The sequence below is a fragment of the Hyperoodon ampullatus genome (genome assembly GCF_949752795.1).
Source record: "Hyperoodon ampullatus genome assembly, chromosome: 11".
In the NCBI taxonomy this organism is placed as follows: domain Eukaryota; kingdom Metazoa; phylum Chordata; class Mammalia; order Artiodactyla; family Ziphiidae; genus Hyperoodon; species Hyperoodon ampullatus.
Genome location: NC_136924.1, coordinates 65,618,319 through 65,638,426, shown reverse-complemented (window position 1 = coordinate 65,638,426; position 20,108 = coordinate 65,618,319). Strand labels below are relative to the sequence as shown.

At 43.8% G+C, this 20,108-nt stretch overlaps 1 protein-coding gene across 1 annotated transcript in view; it reads left to right on the top strand.

Annotated features, from left to right (window-relative positions):
• PPM1H (protein phosphatase, Mg2+/Mn2+ dependent 1H) overlaps window positions 1–20,108 on the top strand; it is a gene marked incomplete at its 5' end in the record, with an annotated part of 269,728 nt that overhangs the window by 190,803 nt on the left and 58,817 nt on the right. Inside the window, one exon of the mRNA XM_079714727.1 lies at window positions 13,455–13,573. Within this exon, the coding sequence (XP_079570853.1) occupies window positions 13,455–13,573 (119 nt within the window). The remainder of the gene's footprint in view (window positions 1–13,454; window positions 13,574–20,108) is intronic.

The following is a 20,108-nucleotide window of genomic DNA, read 5'->3' as shown; positions in this document are numbered from 1 at the left end:
AGGAGGGAAAGCAGTCTGGTTTGTGGGCGTTTCTCGGCAGCGTTTACTGCTCTGATGCTGCAGCTTCCAGGAAATCACTCCCACTTTTGCTTCAGGTGACAGCTAGAAATGGATCTCCCTCTAGGGGGGACCTCTATAGCCCTGAGGTGTGAGAGTAATGGCTTCCCCTTCCATTCTGCCTAGACATATTTATAAACTCTGATTTGATTACATTAAGATGTGCTGGTATCATCAAACCTTCAAATAATGTACATCTGTCCTTGTAGATAATCCAAGTCTGCAGCTGTTTATCATCAAGGGCAATGTACAGATGAGATGAAAGTGGGTTTCAAAAGCACATTTGATACACACAAGTGCAACATTATCTGAGGTGATTTCTTGCGGTGTCCTTGGAACTGCCTGCAGCCTTCTACACCAAGTCTGGTTTGATTTGTCTGCCGTTTCTCTAGTGCTGAGCTTGGAAAGGTTTCAAGGGGGACAGCATTGTACCTCTTGGCTCTCTGGGATTTTTCACGCTCAAGAGTTATCTCCCAAGAAGTATATTCCTTAAGCCTGAACCTGCTTTTAAGACAAGAGGCTATAATTGGGAAGGGTCATATGTGCTAGTGAGTAAAAATGGCTGGCCTGCCACCTCGACATGGACCTTAACCTTGAGAGCAGGTTGTTAAGCCCGGGAGCCTGGCTGCAGTCACAGGGAAACAACTTCACCACCACTCTGCTTTGTCTGATGGCTGAGTCAGGGACAAATCCACTCCAACCCCACCTCTCTCCCCATTTAACCCCCCTTTGCAAAACTGCATTTGAGTTTCAAAATCTTGAATTAAAAAAACGGCAGGCTAAAGTGGTTGACATTTTTCATATTTACTATAGGTTCCATTGATCACAGCAGCATCATGAAGAAGCCAGGAGAAATTTAGAGCATGAAATTGGCACTGCCCAGGGTTTCAGAGGCAGAACTTATATGTGGCTGCCCTAGGAGCACTCCCTGACTTCGGGAAGACTCTGAAGACATTAGCCCTTATAACTGAACCTCGCCACTTCTAGAGCCTCATTTTGAAAATGAATATAAATGGATGTATTATTTATTCCAGGTTGGGAGAGGTCAGAAACTTAGCATGGAGGCATTCTAAACCTACTATGCAGACCTAAGAAAATGAATTCCACACAGCTGAACAAAATCATCATGAGAAGGAATCCCTACATTTTCTTCTTAAAAAAAAAATCAGTTTTTCTGCACGGTTGCTATACATAAATGATCTTTAGACTCTAAAGCCCCCATCCCCCAAAACATTCTGAATAAAAAGTTGGGCACATAAAACTGGAGCCATCTGCCCATAGGGTCCCTTAAGAATTGATCTTAGTGTAAGGAAGCAAGATAATGTCATACATCCTTTAAATATATTAAAGTTAAATATGCTTTGAGAGAGGTAGATAGGATTCACTGAAGTTTGTTAGGGCAAAAACTTAACTGTAAAATGCTTTCTGTGCTTTAGTTGCTTTATCTGTGAATTAGGGTAATTGCAGGACCCTCATAGGATTGGAATGAGGGTTAATGAGTTAATATTTGTAGTGCTTACAATAGGGCCTAGATCAGAGGCAAAATAAAATTTCTTAGTTTTCAAATATAACCGTATATGAACTTTTTCATGGCCGTCCTGTCATCGGGACTACTGTGGCCTTTTATAAAATTTCTCAATTCCATTTGCTTATGCAAAGAGATTGGAGATATGCAGGCATATCCTTTTTGCTGACCTGCGTTGTTCACTCTACAAATGAATGCCTTTCCCCAGATTTTTACTGGGGAAGAAAAAGCATTAGGCATATGAACATGGAAACCTTATATGTTTTATGTAAATGAACACTTTTTACCCCTTATTCTATACATTAAACTGTTGTAGAGTTGACAAATCTAAGCAATGTTGTTTAATATCTCTATTTGTATTCCAGTTTCCATGTGACTCCTTTACCATAAGATCTCAATTTTACAATTTTAAAGTTGTTTTGGGGGCATGCTACTTCTCTGTGGCTGGTGAGTGCAATCCCATGTCGAAATTTAAATGTGAACCTTCACATAAACCAGACAGAATTTTATTTAATATCCAATTCTGTAATAGCTTATATATACAAGCTTGGCTTTTGCTACTTTGAGATTTTAAGGACAAATTAAGACAGAATTTTTTATGAAAGACTCCAACCCATATGTATTTAGGTCTCGGTCATTTCACATTTTTCCTTCTTCTTCTTTTTTTGTTTTTTTTTTTTTTAAACCCAAACCAGAATATTCTCCTCCTGCACTGTACATCAGGCAGCCAGCCTTGGCTTTGGAAGAGCCATCTCCTTTGACTGTTCGTATGACCGTTAGTGATCACCAGTGGCTTGGCCAACTTTATTAATTTCATTTCATTTGTGACCTTAGACTTTCTATCAGGATAAATCATCTTGAAATGTAAGGCTTCCAATACTCCTCTCCTATAACCTGACAAAGTTTTTTTCCCCCCCTAAGGGCAAGAAAGAGGAGAGATTATTCAGTTTTTTAAAGGATGTATATTGAACACTGAAAATCCTCATTTTGATAACTTGCTTTCACATACTGAGAGTTCTAAACATTTAAATAATTAATTCATATAAAATTTTTCTAGGTAGGTGACTTTACATTCCTCTTCTGGAATGTGACTTCTCATTTCACGCATGAGTATTTTTACTTTCCATATTCTGCTGATGGGAGTGGAAATTGGAACAACTACTTCAAAAAAGGATTTGACCCAGCAATTTCACTCCTAGGTATGTACCTAACAAAGTGTGCACCACTGTTTACACCAAAAGACAAGAATGTGCATAGCAGCACTGTTTGTAAGAGCCCAAGCTGGAAACTATCCAAATGCCATGGAGAGTAGAATGGATAAATAAACTGTTCAAATAATAAATGCTGGAGAGGTTGTGGAGAAAAGGGAACCCTCTTGCAGTGTTGGTGGGAATGTAAATTGGTGCAGCCACTACGGAGACCAATACAGAGGTTCCTTAAAAAACTAAAAATAGAGCTACCATATGACCCAGCAATCCCACTCCTGGGCATATATCCGGAAAAGATGAAAACTCTAATTCAAAAAAAGATACATGCACCCCAGAGTTCATACCAGCACTATTTCAAGCCAAGACATGGAAGCAACCTAAGTGCCCATCGACAAATGAATGGATTAAGAAGACGTGGTACATACATACAATGGATATACAATGGAATATCACCCAGCCATAAGAAAGAATGAAATAATGCCATTTGTAGCAACATGGATGGACCTAGAGATTATCATACTAAGTGAAGTAAATCAGGCAGAGAAAGAAAATATCACTTATATGTGGAATCTAAAAAAAGATACAAATAAACACTTATAAAACAGAAATAGATTCACAGACATAGAAAACAAACTTATGGTTACCAAAGGGGAAGTGGGGGAGAGGGATAAATCAGGAATTTGAGATGAACATATATATATACACTACTATATATAAAATAGATAAACAACAAGGTCCTACTGTACAGCACAGGGGACTATATTCAGTATCTTGTAATAACCTATAATGGAAAAGAATCTGAAAAAGATACATATATATAAAACTTGTGGGCTTCCCTGGTGGCGCAGTGGTTGAGAATCTGCCTGCCAATGCAGGGGACAAGGGTTCGAGCCCTGGTCTGGGAGGATCCCACATGCCGTGGAGCAACTAGGCCCGCGAGCCACATCTACTGAGCCTGCGCGTCTGGAGCCTGTGCTCCGCAACAAGAGACGCCGCGACAGTGAGAGGCCTGTGCACCGCGATGAAGAGTGGCCCCCGTTTGCCACAACTAGAGAAAGCCCTCGCACAGAAACGAAGACCCAACACAGCCAAAAAAAAAAAAAACAAAAAAAAAAAACCTTGTAAGCATAACAAATAAGATTAGACATAAAAAAAAAAACTGAATCACTTTGCTGTACACCTGAAACACTGTAAATCAGCTATACTTCAATAAAAAAATTTTTTTAAATAATGAGAAGATCCTTTTCTGATTTGCTCTGACCCCGCCAAGTGACCCCACTCTTTGTCCCTTACCCCTGCATATCGCTCCATTTCCACCCATTCTGCCTTCCTCATTCTCCCCTGCTAATGCGTGAGCTCTAAGCGGAGGGGTCTCTTTTTTATAGTTTGAATCCCTAACCCCTGGTACCTACACCTGCAGGAGCTCATGTGTTAGTTGTGTGAATTCCATTGGCTGGATACCCCAAAACCTGGGATAATCCCCTTATTGGCTGGCACTACTCATTGGCAAGCTGACCACAAAGCAGCAGAAGGAAAATTTGTTAGAAGGAGGCAGCGTTTTGTGTTCCCCAGCAGGCAATTTTGAGTAACCTCGGGAAGCACCGTCTCAGTGTCCGCAGGAAGCCTGGTGCTCCGCCTCCTCCCAAGCCCAGTCCATACATATCCCTCCCTGGGATCTGGGTTCCTGCTTCTACTCCCTGTTTGCTCCCCGCCTTGCATCCCCAAGGTGCTCAAAGCTCTCCCCTAGCCCAGGATGGTGGGGCTCACGTCCATGTACTCGGGAGCGAGACAGACCTGGGTTCGGGGACACACTCTGCTCTACTGAGAGGCTTCCTGGAAGGTCCCAGAAGGCCTCTCTTCCTCAGGCTTGTCCCCTCCTAGTACGGCTCAATCCCTCTGTGACTCAAGAGACTCTCACTGGGATGGGACAGTTGTGTATCTTCACAGTGCTGTGCTCACCTCCATCCCCTTCCCTTGAAGCTGGTTTCTGCCCAGAACTAGAGAGGAGAGCAGCCAGAAGAGGCTCAACCCTCCCGCCCCATCTCTGGTGTCCCGGCATTTCTTGACACAGCAGGTTACTCCAGCATCTTTTCCCTAGAGAAGATGCCTCTTCTTGTTCCTGGCCAGATGTAACCATGTCTGGAAATGTATTCTTATTAGCTGCCCAGACACTTAAGTGTCAAGGATACACCTCTTTTTTTTCTTTAGCAAACCTGTACTCTCCAGGGTCCTTAAAAGACTCTTGACCAGCTGCCTTTGGTTTTGCGTGGGGAGTGGTTACCAAGCCTTTCCTCCCAGGTACCTTTTGTGGTGCACACCTGAACTCCAGGTGTACCTCCACCCCTCTCCCTTCAGTTAGGAGCATTCAGTTATGCTTCCTTGAAGGAAAGCCTCAAAATTTAGGATAGAAATGGAGGTACAAAAAGAGGTCCAGTTTTTTTTTTTTTTTTTTTTTTACATGAGGCGGGCCAGCACACTTTAAATTGGATTTTAGTATAAAACACATTTCTAGGTTTCTGCTTCGCATGCTTATTCAGTAGAGAAGAGACGTAATATAATTTAGGTGTTCTTAGGATTGTAAAATATCATGGGGTTTTCAATGGTATGACTGCACCCACATGCTTGTTGTTTTACAGGAAGGTATCTATGAAATTATAAAAAGCTAACTAAATCGAAAATATGTAATGTGTGTCCAAGATGGTTTTTATGTGCCGTGGACCTAAGTTTTATCTTCTTCTAAAGATTGAAAGCTATGTTGTATTATTTTGTAAAGTTTCGATGATCACTAAAAGGTGATTGTGTAAAGCAGGTCAGAATGTTCTGTATTCATTCTTCCAGCAAATACTTATTTAGAGCCTTTACTGTGATCAGTGCTATGCTAGGCACTAAAGTGTAACTGAGGTTTTAAAAATAATGAACATATTTAAGTGTAGCTGGTATTACTTGTGTCATCACGCAGATGTTTCTGACATACATATATCCAAATAGCATCATCAAAGAGAAAAAGCTAAAATATATCCAAGCATAGCAGATAAATAAGGAGAGGGAGTAGGAGAGTGTCCAGAATTTTCATTTTGCAGGTGGACATGGGACCTTAGATTTGTGCTTGCTCCCATTTTGGATATTGATCCCATTAAGGTCCACATTTTTAATAGGCCAGCATCCCTAGGAGATGTGCCTTGGAAAGGGGCAGTCGTCAGGTACACATGTTTATAAGCTGCCCAGGTATGAGCAGTGGAGTGAAATATGCCAGAATTGTCCATGAATCCTACAAGTTTGGGGTCAGAAAATCATTGGATTTTATTGCTGAAAGGAACCTAACAAATTCCAGCTCCCATGTTTTGCAGACTCTAAAATTTGTGTGTGTTGCTTACACTGTATTATAAGTAAAATCACTTTCGAGGCTCAAGATTCCAAAATGCTGAGTTGAGCAATGCTTCCAGCAGGGCAGGCCAGCACTAGTGAAGTAACGCTAACCAGTCCATGTTATTTGAATGCTGGGCAGATCCTAAGGAATTGTTGAGTCCCCAAGTTGCTGGGCCACTCTGCTTCTGAGAACAAAATATCTGTGCTGGCCCATTGGGAAGCAGTGTGCTTCAGCATCCCCTGCATTGGAGCCAAGCCTCTGCCTGGGGTGGCCCTTTCCAGTGATTTTAGCATTCCCTCAAACTGTTGGAGTAAGAAGGGGCAGTTAAGCTCCTTTCAACAATTTTTTAAGACATAGTTTAATAACTGGGTTCTCAAAAAATAACAAATTTTAGAGTATTTTAAAAATGAAAGTAATCCAAGTTCAATGGTAGAAATATTCATGAATATAGGTAAGTTAAAAAGAAAACCATCAGATAATACTGTATAATATTTTGATGACTTTGAGTGTATGTACATATATAAACATGTATACATATAACACCATGTTATGGACTGAATGTATGTATCCCTCCCCTCACATTCATATGTTGAAGCCCTAACTCCAATGTACTGAATTTGGAGATAGGGCCTTTACAGAAGTAATTAAGGTTAAATGAGGTCATAAGAGTGGGCCCTGATTTGATAGGATTAGTTTCCTGATAAGAAGAGATACCAGAAAGTTCGATTTCTCTCTCCATGAGAGCACAGAGGAAAGGCCTTGTGAGATGCAGCAAGAAGGCAGCAGTCTGCAAGCCGGGAAGAGAGCCCTACCAGGCAGTGAATCTGCTGGCATCTTGATCTTAGACTTCCCAGACTACAGGCTATGAGAAATAATTTTTTGTTGTTTTAAATCCCTCATTCTGTGGTATTTTGATATGACAGCCTGAGCTAATACTTTCATGAGTATTACACAAAAAGATACACTAATAAGTGTGTCTTTTCCTCAGAAAACCAACAGGTATGTGTCCCATTATATTTTAGCATCTCATTTTTCGTTCATCAGCCACCTATTTGTTCTACTTGTACTTAGTTCTTGAGTTTGTTTTTTTGTTGTTGCTGTTGTTTTTTTAACATCAGTAACTCCATCAGGTCTGACAAATACAACAGGAGTGAGTACTGAAAATGTTGGTAAGAAGAAAGCCTAGAACTAGGATGCAGATCGTGATTTTTTTTTAACATCTTTATTAGAGTATAATTGCTTTACAATGGTGTGTTAGTTTCTGCTTTATAACAACGTGAATCAGTTATACATATACATATATCCCTATACCTCTTCCCTCTTGCATCTCCCTCCCACCCACCCTCCCCATCCCACCCCTCTAGATGGTCACAAAGCACTGAGCTGATCTCCCTGTGCTATGCAGCTGCTTCCCACTAGCTACCTATTTTACATTTGGTAGTGTATGTATGTCCATGCCACTCTCTCACTTTGTCCCAGCTTACCCTTCCCCCTTCCCGTATCCTCAAGTCCATTCTCTAGTAGGGCAGTGTCTTTATTCCCGTCTTGCCCCTGGGTTCTTCATGACCATTTTTTTTCCTTTTTTTTTTTTTTTTTTTAGGTTCCATATATATGTGTTAGCATACGGTATTTGTTTTTCTCTTTCTGACTTACTTCACTCTGTATGACAGACTCTACAACCATCCACCTCACTACAAATAACTCAATTTTGTTTCTTTTTATGGCTGAGTAATATTCCATTTTATATATGTGCCACATCTTCTTTATCCGTTGGTCTGTTGATGGACACTTAGGTGCTTCCATGTCCTGGCTATTGTAAATAGAGCTGCAATGAACATTGTGGTACATGACTCTTTTTGAATTATGGTTTTCTCAGGGTATATACCCAGTAGTGGGATTGCTGGGTCGTATGGTAGTTCTATTTTTAGTTTTCTAAGGAACCTCCATACTGCTCTCCATAGTAGCTGCACCAATTTACATTCCCACCAACAGTGCAAAAGGGTTCCCTTTTCTCCACACCCTCTCCAGCATTTATTGTTTGTAGATTCTTTGGTGATGGCCATTCTGACCGATGTGAGATGATATCTCATTTTAGTTTTGATTTGCACTTCTCTAATGATTAGTGATGTTGAGCATATGCGTTCGTTGGCATTTGTATATCTTCTTTGGAGAAATGTCTATTTAGGTCTTCTGCCCATTTTTGGATTGGGTTGTTTGGTTTTTTGATATTGAGCTGCATGAGCTGCTTATAAATTTTGGAGATTAATCCTTTGTCAGTTGCTTCATTTGCAAATATTTTCTCCCATTCTGAGGGTTGTCTTTTTGTCTTGTTTATGGTTTCCTTTGCTGTGCAAAAGCTTTTAAGTTTAATTAAGTCCCTTTTGTTTATTTTTGTTTTTATTTCCATTTCTCTAGGAGGTGGGTCAAAAAGAATCTTGCTGTGATTTATGTTATAGAGTGTACTGCCTATGTTTTCCTCTAAGAGTTTGATAGTGTCTGGCCTTACATTTAGGTCTTTAATCCATTTTGAGTTTATTTTTGTGTATTGTGTTAGGAAGTGTTCTAATTTCATTCTTTTACATGTAGCTGTCCAGTTTTCCCAGCACCACTTATTGAAGAGGCTGTCTTTTCTCCACTGTATATTCTTGCCTCCTTTATCAAAGATAAGGTGACCATATATGCGTGGGTTTATCTCTGGGCTTTCTATCCTGTTCCATTGATCTATATTTCTGTTTTTGTGCCAGTACCATACTGTCTTGATTATTGTAGCTTTGTAATATAGTCTGAAGTCAGGGAGCCTGATTCCTCCAGCTCCGTTTTTCCTTCTCAAGATTGCTTTGGCTATTCGGGGTCTTTTGTGTTTCCATACAAATTGTGAAATTTTTTGTTCTAGTTCTGTGAAAAATGCCAGTGGTAGTTTGATAGGGATTGCATTGAATCTGTAGATTGTTTTGGGTAGTATAGTCACTTTCACAATGTTGATTCTTCCAATCCAGGAACATGGTATATCTCTCCATCTATTTGTATCATCTTTAATTTCTTTCATCGTGTCTTGTAATTTTCTGCATACAGGTCTTTTGTCTTCTTAGGTAGGTTTATTCCTAGATATTTTATTCTTTTTGTTGCAGTGGTAAATGGGAGTGTTTTCTTAATTTCGCTTTCAGATTTTTCATCATTAGTGTATAGGAATGCAAAAGATTTCTGTGCATTAATTTTGTATCCTGCTACTTTGCCGCAGATGGTGATTTTTAAGCAGTGTAAAAATATGTCATGGCGGGATATGTCCTAGGTACACATGGAATACACATACATTCTGTGGTGGGCCTGATTGTAATGGAAAATGTGTCATGTAACATGTGAAATGTGCTGTGGCAACCAGCCAGAGGAAGAAAAATAACCACAAAGAGAGAGAAATCCAAGGGTGTGACATCCGTATCAATGGGGGATGAACATCACAATAATTCCTCAGAGCTAGGGCACGCTTTTTCCTCTTACCTTTTGACATACTTGAAGTTGGGATATTTTACAGTTGATTGTTGCTGTCAGCCAGGTGGCAGGCATGACATGGCTGTCATCTCCTAAGCATGAGCAACATCAAAAGAGCAGCACCAAAACTTCAGGACTGGCATCCAGCAGCTTGAAGGAAAACCCTGCAGACAAAAGTGAAGCACTTTTTGGATGCAGCTAGTCATGCAGAGGGGCTTGGGGAGGAGTGACCAGACTTGCTCAGCTACATTCCCGAAGTGGGAGTCAGAAGCAAGCGGGCTCTGGAAGGTTGCAAAGCTGGCTTGTGTCTTGCAGTTCTTCTGTGGGTTGTTTTAGAAATGCTGCATGACCAATGCACCCCTGAAACACAGCCCGCTCTTGTGTGGAAAATCACGAACATGGGATGATTCACAGTTGGAAAGCAATGAGTGCCATTGGATTCTAAATGTGAAAACGTTTTGGAACAATCTTAACCAATACACTTCACTTATATATTCCTTCCTAAATATGCACAATAGTGATAGATAATAGAATTTTGTCTACGTCTAAAGGAGTTCTTTCAAAAATAATAAGTTAAAAATTTGAAGTGGTAAAGAAAGCACCATGCATCGTTTAATTGGCAGCTTTTTTTTGCCATTCCTTAGAGGTAGCAAAATAATGGTGCATCTAATAAAGGGCATCTTAGAACTGATGAAATACACTAGCCTGTTGTTATAAGGGGAGAAGCAGGAGTTTTGTTGAGACCCTGAAAGGCTCTGCATGTGAAGGGGCAACGGATGTCACAGGTGACACACGGTTCAAGGCCCCTTTGAGGCTGCCCATCCCCAGAAGGAGGGGTGAGGTGGCCCCTGCAGACAGCAAGCTGCTGGGGAGTTCCCAGCTACCCTGCAGACTTCTCCTGGTACAACTGCCCAGGCAAATGTATTCCAGCAGAAAGGGCACGAGGGTACAAAATGTACTTAGGAATGGCCTTGGCATCCTAACCTATGTGTTATGTAATGTATATGTGTATTGTGTACCTATGTTTATACACATGCATACTCATTTATGTATACATGTATGTCCTATATAGATCTGTGTATATATATGACACGATTCACATAAGCTCATACACTTGCACACTCACAGACACATTGTTTGACATGCTGTTTTTCACAAATAGATCAGCTCTTTTTGTGTAATTACATATTCTGTATAAAACCTTTGTATGTGATTGCACAGAATTCTTTTGTATGGATTTATGCTAGTTTAATCACTCATATTATTGAATGATTTCTTCTCGCTACTTGAGGGACATCCTCATGGCCAAGTTGTGTGCAGATCTGTAATTTTTTGTTAACTGGATCGTCATGGGTGCCTATTTGTGGTTCATATTTGGCATGGATCACAGGCCTGTTGTTGCCCACTTACTGTTTTTTGTAAATGTGTGCAGGTTAAAGGGCCAACATAAGGGTTAGGATGGGGGTTATGGGTTTGATATTAAGCTTAAGCTCTAGAACCACCCATTCCTGGTTGATAGCCTTGGGCTAGGTGTCTTAACCTCTCTGGACCTTAGTTTCCTCCTTTGTAAATTGAGTCTATGACATGTGCTTTGTAGGATTGTTGAGGTAATAACATAAGGTGTATCAAGTGCCTGACACATGGTAACCCCTAAATCAGTGTCACTCCAGCTTGGAGGGCGGGGGGTAGACAAAAACACCATGCTAATTCAGTCCCAAAGTTCTGAGAGATGATCAAGGGTACATAAAAATGCTGCTGTTCATTGACTGTTAATGCCTCTGGTCCTTAGTTTTCATGGGTGGACCAAAATAAAGGAGAGGAATAAAATGGTATCTACTCTGTAAGTACGTCTGGCTTTGTGGGCATGACTTGTGCAGTTGCCCAGGGCCCTGCACTTGGTTTAATGCTCTGCTGTCGCCTTCTTGAAATTTTTAATTTTGAATAGAGGCTCCATATTTTCCTTGTGCACTGGGCCCCACAGATTAGGTAGCCAGTCCCGCCCATAAGGTTGGCGGGGGTGTGCAATGAGAGCTCAAGAAATACTTACTGTAGTACTCAGGATGTAATAGGGCTCCATAGTTACTAGAGGGATAAATTATTTTCTTTTTGCGAGCAGAGACGATCATGTTAAGTGCGCTGTAGATGTCATTTCATTTCATTGTTAGAACAGTATGAGATAAATCTGCAGTTAATCTCAATGTACAGGTAAAGAGACTGAGGCCCAAGCAGTTAAATCACCCACTAAAATCACACAGCTTATAAGTGCAGAGCTTGGATTCAAACCCAAATTCGTTTCACCCAAAGCCTACCCCAATGACCTGCGCTATGAATATTAGTTCTCTTCCTTCCTTCCTCCCTCCCTCCCTCCCTCCCCAAGGAACTTCTCTGTAAAACCCAGTGTTTAAGTGTCCTTGATACTCATAGGCAGCCCAAGCCTCATCCCCAGCAGAGGTTTCAGGGCCCCTCGAAGATGATCCAGAATTCCCCTCCGACCTGGAACCTGTTGGTTACAGCAGACAGGACAGCCCCTCTTCTCATTCTCAGTCCTGTCCCATCCTGTCCCCAAAGCCTGCCCAGCATCACTGGTTCAGAGTTCTTTTAGCTGGTCCAATCTGACCAGCCTGGGGACAATTCAGCTTGCTTCCTTTGACTCTTGATGCGCTTAGCTTCTGATGACTAGCATCCAGCTGAGACCTCCAGACCACACGGGGACAGTTCAGCTTGCTTCCTTTGACTCTTGATGCGCTTAGCTTCTGATGACTAGCATCCAGCTGAGACCTCCAGACCACCGTGAGAATCAGTGGGAGATCTGCCAGTGTCAGGTCCTGGGGGAAAGAGGCTGTGGGAGATGCCTTTTTCCAGGAGACCGAGGATATGGCCATCTGTCCTATGGCAGGGAGCCCTGGCTTTCCTATGGTGCCAGGCCGAGGTTTGCTCCACCCACTCTTTTCCCTGCCAGAAAGAGAGAGAGAGAGAGAGAAGATCCATTCCAGTACACTGCTAATAAGCAGGTATACGGCTTGGTATGGGACGGCTCCGGGGCAGGTCTGCTTACAGTGTGTGGCCTCTGAGCAGGGGAGTCCATACCTGAGCATTTCATCTCTTGGATAACTGGATTTGAATTTTGAGTGTGACAGTGAGACTGTTTGTTGTTTCAAAGCAATTCCCTAAGTGGCTGTTTGCTCAAGACTTTTGTAGTGTGAACAGAGATTTGGGGGAGGGGAAGAAGCCATCTGTTCTGGAACAGTCTTCCAATTACATGATCAAATTACTGCAGAGCAAAATGGAGGGAGTCCAACAGAAAGTTCCTGTCTGGTGCATCCAGTCCCAACCCTCTCTCTCAGGCCATTGTGTTGACATGGAGACCCACATGCAGCTTTCAGAGGCCAGGCCCAATAACTAGGTGTACAAATAGGAGGCGAGCAGAGAAAGCCAAGGAGGAGAGAGTCAGGGGGAGCTTCCCTACCTCCTCACCGTGCCATTCAGCCCAAGTGAAACCATCTTGAATTTGAATTAAAAAGTGAACCTTTTCCTTGCTTGAGAGATACACGTCTTTGATTACCATTAGTTTTATCATCTCCAATGAAAAAGTCACATTCCTTTATAAATTAGATTCATGATTTTTATTTGTTGATATTCTATTTGTATTTAGAGTCTTCAATCTATTTATCTCCCTTAAAATTTGAGAACAGTATTCTTGTTTCTGAAATGTGGGCTGTCTCAATTTGCAAAACATCCTTGGGTCTTATTTTTTCCTCTAAATATGTGTGGGTTTTTTTTTTTTTTTCTTTTCTTTTCTTTTTGCTATTAGGCATTCATGCAGCCTCACTTGCTGGGAAATGAGTTCACACATTTGGAGTTTCCAAGGAGAGTACAGAGAAAGGAACTTGGGAAGAAGATGCTCTACAGGGATTTTAATATGACAGGCTGGTAAGAATACGCCTCCCTCTGCCTTGGCACTGCTGCAGCGTGTGTGAAGGAAGCGCCACCACCGTAAAAAGCCACTTCCGCACTTTGGATCAGGAGGTGCAGCCAGAGACCTGGGTTTGTGGGGAAGGAAAAGGGGCTACGCCCACTTCTGCTGCTTTCGCCTGGACGCCAGTTCTCCCATCTGGGTGTTGTTTTGCTTTTCTGCTCTCTGAGGCCCTCCTTGGGGACACTAGACCCATGAAGCTGATGTAATTCCTCACTTCACACAGAGCAAGCATTGGGGGGCTTTTAAAAACACATTAGACTCGGGTTTTTAGGTCAGGGTTACTAAAGAGGTAGCGGGGCTCAAAGGAATGAACTGGAGCTCTGTTTGGCCAGACCAGTTTAGATTTGAATCATAACTCTGACCTTTCTGAATAGGCAAAGTTGGATAAACTACTTAACCCCTATGAGTGCCATTTCCCATAAATAAAGTGAAAAGAATACTCTTTGAAGGGTGATTTTAAGGACCAGAGGTAATGAGCTGTCCTCATGATTTCATCACATTCATATCAAAATAAGAACTCATGGCAAGGGGCATCTTATTCCCCAAACACACCGATATAAGGTGCCAAAACCGTTTGTATGTGTCAGTAGCTAACACTGACTAAGACCTCGTCCGTTTCTTCCAATTGAAAAATAGATATGATGATAAAGTACTTAAATTTCATAGGGTTGGTGTAAGGATGAAATGAGAGAGCAGTGCCTGGCACAAAGAAGTGTAGGTGAAGATTTGCTCTAGGCCCTGCGATCCTGACCAGGGAGCCTCCTGCCAGGCTGGAGGTCAGCAGAAGGAAACAGTGGCCTCTTTCCTCACCACGTCCCCAGCACAGGTGACAAAGTAAATTCCACTATCTCTTCTTCTTTGACCGGAATAGCTATAACAGATGGTCACAGCCCAAATTCCCATGGTGATGACTTCTAGGCTGGGAATCTACTCCTAGCGTACGGACTGTCTTAAAGAGACAGTCGAGCCACTCGGGAGGATCAGAGGCTGATCTAAGGCATGTCCGGTTGTCCTTTGCCATCTAGAGAGAAGGTCCTCACCAGTATCCTCTCTTCTTCTAGAAAAGGGTCAGCAAGTTATGGCCTGAGAGCCAAATTCCACCCCCCACCCCTTTCCGTAAATAAGTTTTAAAAGTACAGGCACGCTCGTTTGTTTATGTTTCATCTGTCGCTACCTTCATACAACAGCAGGGCAGTTGAGTGGTTGCAGCAGAGCCTAAAATCTTTACCCCTGCTCTAAAACGTGATCGGATTTATCGGAAAGGGTTCACCATATTTGCAGCTCTGAGTTCTGGAGTTTCGTTGCCCCAGACTGGGTTTTCTTGCAAATTCATTTTTATTCAGTCAGCAAAATCATCACTCCTTACAGAAAAGTTTAAGGTGAGGGATTGTGTAATTCAGAAAACCATGGCAGAGTTTGGTCTGGTTTTTGTAGAATTTGGAAAGATGGAAGGAAAGGCATCCCAGGGTAGGAACCCACGTGGCTGTAAACACATAAACCAAAAGAGCAGATCTAAGAGACAGTGCGGGAAATGGCCAAAACTGGGGAGGTGGGTGGGGGCGGCTGTGAGAAATTAGGCTGAGTTGGTCCTGAGGGAATGTATCAGAATATGGGAAGCCAGGCAGAGACATTAGGATTTACTGTGGGAGGCTGCAAGTTGCTCTTGTGTGTTTCGGCGGAGAATGAAATGATGAAAGCGATGTTGTAGGAAGCTTGCTGTAAGAGGAGTTTGAAGGAGACTGACCAGGAGAGAAAGCAGATTCAGGTACCCAGAGAAAAACTGTCATAGCAATATGTATGTGAGATCCCTAGAGCCAAATAGAGGGATGGAAGCAGAAAACAGAGAAGGCAAGGAAATGAACAAGAAACTAGATGACTTAGGCCAAGGGATAAATGTAAGAGGTAAGCCATCAATTACTCGAACTATACTAGTCTGTAAGTCCCCTGTGGGGCAGCCCAGTGCCTCGTCCTGTGCCTGACATGTAGTCGACAGGCCATGTTTGTTTATTGGATGAAAGGAAGAAGAGTGCAATCCACAGAAGTTGATGGGGGGCAGGCCGACGTGTAGGTGGTCAGTGGGAAGGGTAGGAATGAAGAGCCTGCACACGAACCATGTTGAGCTCGAGGCAAGGCTGTTTGTATGTTTTTTCTATGCCAAAAAGGCAAATGAGATCTCAGCAGTCAAAACCAAGTTGGTAAACAAATGGCTAAAGATTACCCCTTTTTACAGTTTTTTAAAATGCAGATAAGTTCAGGGATTAGATTACATCCAACGTTATACACACACAGTTACTCTCTCTTTTGCTCTCTACCTCAGGTACGTGCACACAAACACACATTAGCGGGGCCTTAAGCAAGTAAATAGCCCATAAATGGGCTCTCTTTAATTGTACGGAACTCCACAGAAGGTACCGAATTGCCAAGGTACTGAAAAGCCAAGACTGAGAATGGCTTCAGTCAGACATGATTTGCTCATTTGTTGCAGCAAAGTTCCCTGCATGGCTGTTGGCTCACAGCTTTGGCTACGAGCAGAGATTGATGTACGTCTTTGTGTATTTCCTATCTGTTGTTACTTATGATTTGAAAATGATGCTTAAGGAAAAGGAGAGCTGTTTACATCTTTGTTGGAGGAAGTTGGGAAGTTTAAAGCCAATTTAGACCACCGCCTATGTAAACTCCACCCACACACACCCCCCTCCCAACTTTAATGAGTTCTTTTAAAAAACGTTTTTTGGTTTTTTTTTGCGGTACGTGGCCCTCTCACTGCTGTGGCCTCTCCCGCTGTGGAGCACAGGCTCCGGACGCGCAGGCTCAGCGGCCATGGCTCACGGGCCCAGCCGCCCTGTGGCATGTGGGATCTTCCCAGACCGGGGTACGAACCCGTGTCCCCTGCATCGGCAGGCGGACTCTCAACCACTGCACCACCAGGGAAGCCCTAAAAAATGTTTTTAACTTCTAACAGAAAACCTCAAATCTAGCAGTTATTTTTTAGGACTGAAGAAACATGGACTCCCCATTTCCTACCTTTCTGAGTTGTCTGTAGAGAGAGAAGGGCTGGCAAATTAATTCAATGGAAAGAGAGATGAGGATCAGCAGGGTCCCTTTTCCCACAAAAGCCTCAAATTACTACCAAGCTGTTGGGATTGGTTGAAGGTGGACCGGTGAGTATTGGCAATGTGTCATGCTCAAGGAGACAGACAAGTCCTTACCTCGTCCCTCCTTTACGTTTCTTGCCTTCCGAATTAGCCTTGGCCTGTGAGCTTGTGTCTCTGAAACCTTTCTAACAAATAGGGGTTCACCTGTTGCCAACTGTTGAACCCTTGTAGCAAAGACCTAGTTGTGGGAATTTTTATCTGCCTGCTTGTCCCCCACTAATCATGGGGCTAGCTGACAGTGAGTGGGAGAGCTAAGGGCCAGACACTGTGATGAGACTTTTACATGACTCTTCATGTTGAACAATCCTAGGAACTAGGTACATTTTACAGATGAGGAAACTGAGGCACAGGGGCCGAGTTGCTCAAGGTCACACAACTAGTAAGAGGAGAAGCCAGTCTGTGACCTCCAGACAAGCTCACTTCAGGGTATACACTGTTCACTACGGTGCTGAACTGCCAAATACCCAGTGATTCCTCCTCCTGCTCCATTTTGCAGTTGAGCACATTGAGGCTCAGAGGGGATTAAGTGGTTTACTCAGCTTCCACTAGTGCCAAAATGTCAGAATAACCCAGGTTTCTGACTTTTCGCCCGGGGCTCTTTCTGATACAATGCATCAACTTTTTTTTGGTGGGGGGGGAAGATCAGACATAATTATTCAGTTCTGAGCTGCAATGGAAGTTTAAGCAGGGGACCTCCATCTACCAGGATCAGTGTCTCCTTGACAGTCCTTTAGAGGACAAGAGGATGGAATGATGCAGGAGCTGCTGAGTAGTGACTTTTCTAGTTCCCAGTCTGACCTGATGGACCATTGGCCAAATTAAACGGTGATGCTTCCCACTCATCACTAAAGTCTGTGCGTGGACTGGGGCCACGTGGTGAGGACGGGGAAGATCCCCAAAGAGCCGAATCTCCTTTACTTAGGAAAATCGATCGCTCTCATTAGAGGAGCACCCTACCAGCTTTCTGCGGTGTGTCTGCAGCCGGGAGGCAGTGACGGGGGAGGGCGTCGGCTCTGGGAAGCCTCATCTCATAATTAAGGATGAGTCTGTTGCCTCCTGACGGGGATCCTTTCTCTCCCACCCTCACGCTTTGTCGGAGACGGTGGAGCAGCTTGGCAGGCCCAGGTTGCACAGAGGACAAAAGGTTATCGCCACCAGGACCTTCCTAATGAAATCCATCTCTCACCTGCCTCCTAACCCTCACCCTTTCCCAGCCTGCTCAGGTAGTTTACACAGTGGCTTGATTTACAAAGGCATTTTCGAACAGCGCCCCCAGTGCTGAGTCGGTCCCTGACGCGTCCCAGCTCTCGCCTTCTGTGCCTGGTGTCATCGGTCCTGGCGCCAGAACTCTGGCCTTGGACTCGGCGCGAGCCGCTGCCCTGCCTCCCTGGCCCTTTGTGTGGAGCTGCTGTTGCAGGACGCACACTAGCTGGCGTTGTGAGCACAGCGTCCAGACCCATGGCCCTCTGAGCCGTCTCAGGCCGTAATTTGCTGGCAGGCGTCTGTGTTACCGGGCCGAAACAACAGTTTCTCACAGCTGGCTTTGTGGCACCAAGTCCCTGCTCCTGTGACCGCTGGTGATTTCGCTTTCTCGTGTAGGATCTGTGTTCTTCGTGCTCTGCGTCCAGCCGCGTGGGGTGATGCGCAAGCCGGGGCCCCGGCAGGACAAGGGAGGGCGCTGTAGCTTCACCCCTGGCGTCAGGCCAGATTCTCCAGCAGCTGTTCTTGGGCTGATGGGATTTGTTGAGAGCGAGGGCCAAAGACGACGAGAAGTCCATCGTGTGAATGCAAGATTGCTTCCAGATGGTTCTGGTTAAGAGTAAAGTACACCAGAATTCTTTCTTTAAGCAGAGCCTTTTTAACATTTATAATGGTCTTGTTTCAGGGGCAGGCTGGACCAGTAACTTGAGATTGCGTGGCTTACTTAGGAAGGAGAGTACTGCCTTGGGAGATAAGCTCCTTGGATACTGCTCCTGGCTCTGCCAAGGTTCTGGGGTCTTTGGCCAATCCTGGGCCTAGGTCTCTCGTTTGATAAAATACTTTCTTTGTCCTTCACTGCCAACCTCCATGTCTGGTGGCGGAAGAGCTTTGCTCTGCTTTTCAGAGCTTCTGGGAAAGACAGATTCCATTAGGAAAATTCCAGTGATGGTAACCTTTCATTTTTATCTCTTGCAGCCCTTAACTCTTTATGATTCTAACTTGATGACACATCAGGGTAATTGTTCCCTCTTGTCTTTCCCCTGAAACTAAGAGCAAATCACAGCCTTTTCCCCTGAGAACAGAGTGGGGTCCACCACCATTTTCTCCTCTTAGCATTCACTACTTTTATGAAGGCAAAGGAAAGCTTTTCTATTCTGTGTCCACTCCAGCCGAGTGGCCGCTAGCCCCTTGTGGCCATTTAAATGTAAATTAGTTAAAATTAAGTAAAGGTAAAAATTCATTTCCCAAGTCACACCAGCCCCATCTCAGTTGCTCAGGAGCCACATGTGGCTCGTGACTGCTGAAGTGGGCATTGCAGATATAGATTTGCATCATCACAAAAAGTCCTACCAGATGGCACTGCAGTCTAGATAATGTAAGGATGCGGGTCTAACTGGGGTGAGGGACGGTGCCAGCAGCTGTCTGTAACTGAACAACCCAACAGCAAAGAGTTAAAAAAAAAAAAAAAGCTGAGCCTGGATGGGGAGAGCGGAACGGTGTGGCCACGTGTTGTGGCTTCTGGCCCCGCTACAGAGTCCAAAAGTGGGGGATGGGCTTTCCTCTCCTTTTGAGATCTTCAGGGGCGTAAGTCATTGTGTTTAGGATGACGGTCTGCTGCGGTCACTCACTGGCGAGCCTGCTGGCCAGCCTGAAGGAAGACCCGTTCCATCTGCCCTGGTCAGTAGCACAGCTCCCTCCTCCAGCCGCTCCCCACCACCTCCTGGACTGTGCCAGCTTTCGGCGCTTTTATTCATCTTGCTTTTCCTTTCACTTCTTGAAGAGTATTTCAGACCCTGAGGATCGGAGTAAAAAGCAACTTCCCTTGCAACCCTTTCCTTTCTGTTCGGGGTGACCTTTATTCTCAGTCTGCAGCCTGGAGCCCAGCTCGGGGTTGAGCACTGCAGTCCCACAGCATTGGGCTTCTTACCAACCGTCCAAACATCTTCTGGAGAGAAACTCACTGGAAGCAGCCTCCCAGCATGAGTCTGGAGCTGCTGGGTTGAGTTTCACAAATAACATAGATACGCCTTCTGTCTTATTTTTTATTGCTCTTTTCAATGCCCTCTGACAGTGCGTTCAGGCAGGCTGACAGGGAAGGGGATAAGCAGATTGAGAAATGCCACAGAATGCTTTA